Source organism: Colobus angolensis, unplaced genomic scaffold, assembly GCF_000951035.1.
Source record: "Colobus angolensis palliatus isolate OR3802 unplaced genomic scaffold, Cang.pa_1.0 Scaffold913, whole genome shotgun sequence".
In the NCBI taxonomy this organism is placed as follows: Eukaryota; Metazoa; Chordata; class Mammalia; order Primates; family Cercopithecidae; genus Colobus; species Colobus angolensis.
The window spans coordinates 4,637-7,062 of NW_012123077.1; the positions used below are offsets into that span (position 1 = coordinate 4,637).

A 2,426-nucleotide genomic window follows, 5' to 3' on the forward strand; every position below is an offset into this window, starting at 1 on the left:
AGTAAATACTCAAGCAGATGGGAAACAGGATAGTAATGTCCTTATCATCATTAACAGCTTGGATCAAGAAGAGGCATTAAGCATACAGACTCACTCTGTGATGAAAGCTGGGAGAAAGAGGAGCATCAAAGGGATCTTCACTGCAAAGGCAGCCCTTCCCTCCCAATCACATGCCCACCTCCTCTCACTGTAGCCTCTGTCTCAGGCCTTCTCCCAGCACAGCTATAAATCCAGGCTCACTCCTCACTCTCCACACATCCACACCTGCTCTCCCTCCTCCAGGTGACCCCAGCCATGAGGTCCCTCGCCATCCTTGCTGCCATTCTCCTGGTGGCCCTGCAGGCCCAGGCTGAATCACTCCAGGAAACAGCTGATGACACTGCAACCCAGGAGCAGCCTGGGGAAGAAGACCAGGACCTTGCTGTCTCCTTTGAAGAAAATGGACTCTCAACTCTTAGAGCCTCAGGTAGGAGACATCAATCTTGCAGATCTGCAAAATCTAGAACAAAAGAATTGGAGACAGGCTCTGGCGTCAAGTGTGGAAAAGTCTACTGCACTTGAGTGACTTTACTTAATCTTCCTGGACTTGATTTTCTCATCTCTAAGTTAATCAATGAGAACCGAACACATCTAAAAGATTTTCTTTCTTCTAAGACTTTCAGTTTCAAGATATTTCTGTGAAATTTGCTACTTTTAAGATAGAAAGAGCTACACTGACTAATTATTTGTAGGTCTGAATGGGTAGACTTAGTTATAGAGAGAATATTTTACTTTGTCCATTGGTAAAGCTTTTAGAACCTAGAGAGGTACCTATGGGTGTGTTTCAATGTAGGCTAATGGGCTTGATTAAATCCTTCTACAATACATACTTAGGTCCAAACATCATATTGTGTCTTATACATATACACAATTATTATTTGTCAATTAAAATAAGGAAATAAGTAAAATGTTTAAGAAAAAAGAAAGAGAGAGGGAATGAAGAATTTGAATTTGGAAGGTCTTCAAAGACTCCTTGAGCACCAAAGTATTTGAGTCCATGACATGCGCATGCACAATGCAGCATCTCAGAAACTGATCCAGTTGCATTAGGGAGTCTTGTTAGGACATGGAGATCATACATGGAGGTCAAGATTAGGGGTATCGACTAACCAGAATGAAGAGTAGGTAACCCTGGGGTTGAGAGGTATATTGTTTTACCAGGGAGCAGGTAATAAACATGTCCTTAAGAGATTCAGATGGGGAAAGAGCTATGATCTTGCATGAGAAACACATAGCTAGTACGATTTCTGGTCATTTATGACAAAGACATGAATTTTCTCCATCCTAACATGACTGATACAGTGTCTCTTGTTTAGACTATCTCAGTTAGTCTGGCTCTGCCTGTCCTTTTCCCACCTCCCTCCCTGTGCCTGACCCTCTCTTCTTTCCACAGGTTCTGGGGCAAGAGCCGTCTGCCATTGCCGACCCGCCGGTTGTTTGAGGCCCTCCGGGAAGTGCATCATCGGTGGCCAGAGCTTCCCAATCTGCTGTCGCTGAGCTTCCTAGATAGAAACCAAAGCTGTGCAAGATTCAATCCAAGGTCCTGAAGAAAGAAAAACATTTCACCCTGTGTACCTTGTGTCTTTCTAAATTTTTCTCTCCAAAATAAAATTCAAGCATTAAATTTAGTGTGTTTGACTTTTTAAATTTTCTTTTCTTTTTCCTTTTTTTCCCTTTTGCTTTTTTATATGATGGATTGTATGGTTCCTTTCTATAGAGGATTCTGATCTACATTAAATTAATTGTTCCTTCCATTCCAATGATGCACAATTTGAGCGTCATAGAGCAATAACAAAATAGCGAAAATGAATAAATTGGGTTTGTTGTTGTTGTTGTTTGAGACAGTGTCTCACTTAGCCACCCAAGCTGGAGTACAGTGGTACAATCTCTGCTTACTGTAGCCTTAACCTCCTGTGCTCAAATGATCCTCCCACCTCAGCTTCTTGAGTAGCTGGGACTACAGGCATGTGCCACCACACCCTGCTAATGGTTTGTACTGTTTAGAGAGACAGGGTTTCACCATGTTGCCCAGATTTGTCTTGAACTCTGGAGCTTAAGTGATCCGCCCTCCTCAGCCTCCCAAAGTGCTAGGATTTCATGCTTGAGCCACCATGCCTGACAGGATATAAGTGTTAATTGGAATAGTTTGAAACTTAAAAGTTCAGTGCATTCCTACTGATTCTCAAACAATAGAACTTTACAATGAGAGGCAAAAAGTGGTTGTTGGCTCAAAGGAAAGATAGATCTGATGCGTTATGTTTACTTGTCCTTTAATTTTAAAAAGTGGGAAAGCATTGCTATACATAACATTTGAAATTTTAAGCAGATGTGTTAAATATATATGTTATACATTAAGCTTTATTTCACTCTTTTTTGGTAAGTGATAT

General features: G+C 41.3%; 1 protein-coding gene across 1 annotated transcript; it reads left to right on the top strand.

Annotated features, from left to right (window-relative positions):
* Positions 1-258: 258 nt before the first annotated feature.
* On the top strand, positions 259-1,536 carry LOC105504420 (neutrophil defensin 4-like). Its single transcript, XM_011931849.1, has 2 exons — positions 259-466; positions 1,433-1,536. Exons 1-2 carry the CDS (start codon positions 295-297, stop codon positions 1,534-1,536), a joined length of 276 nt encoding a protein of 91 aa, XP_011787239.1. The 5' UTR covers positions 259-294.
* Positions 1,537-2,426: the final 890 nt, after the last annotated feature.

Coding starts and splice junctions, on each gene's coding strand:
- LOC105504420 (XM_011931849.1), top strand. CDS start 295: ATGAGGTCCCTCGCCATCCTTGCTGCCATTCTCCTGGTGGCCCTGCAG. Junction 467..1,432: donor CTCAACTCTTAGAGCCTCAG/GTAGGAGACATC, acceptor TTCTTTCCACAG/GTTCTGGGGCAAGAGCCGTC.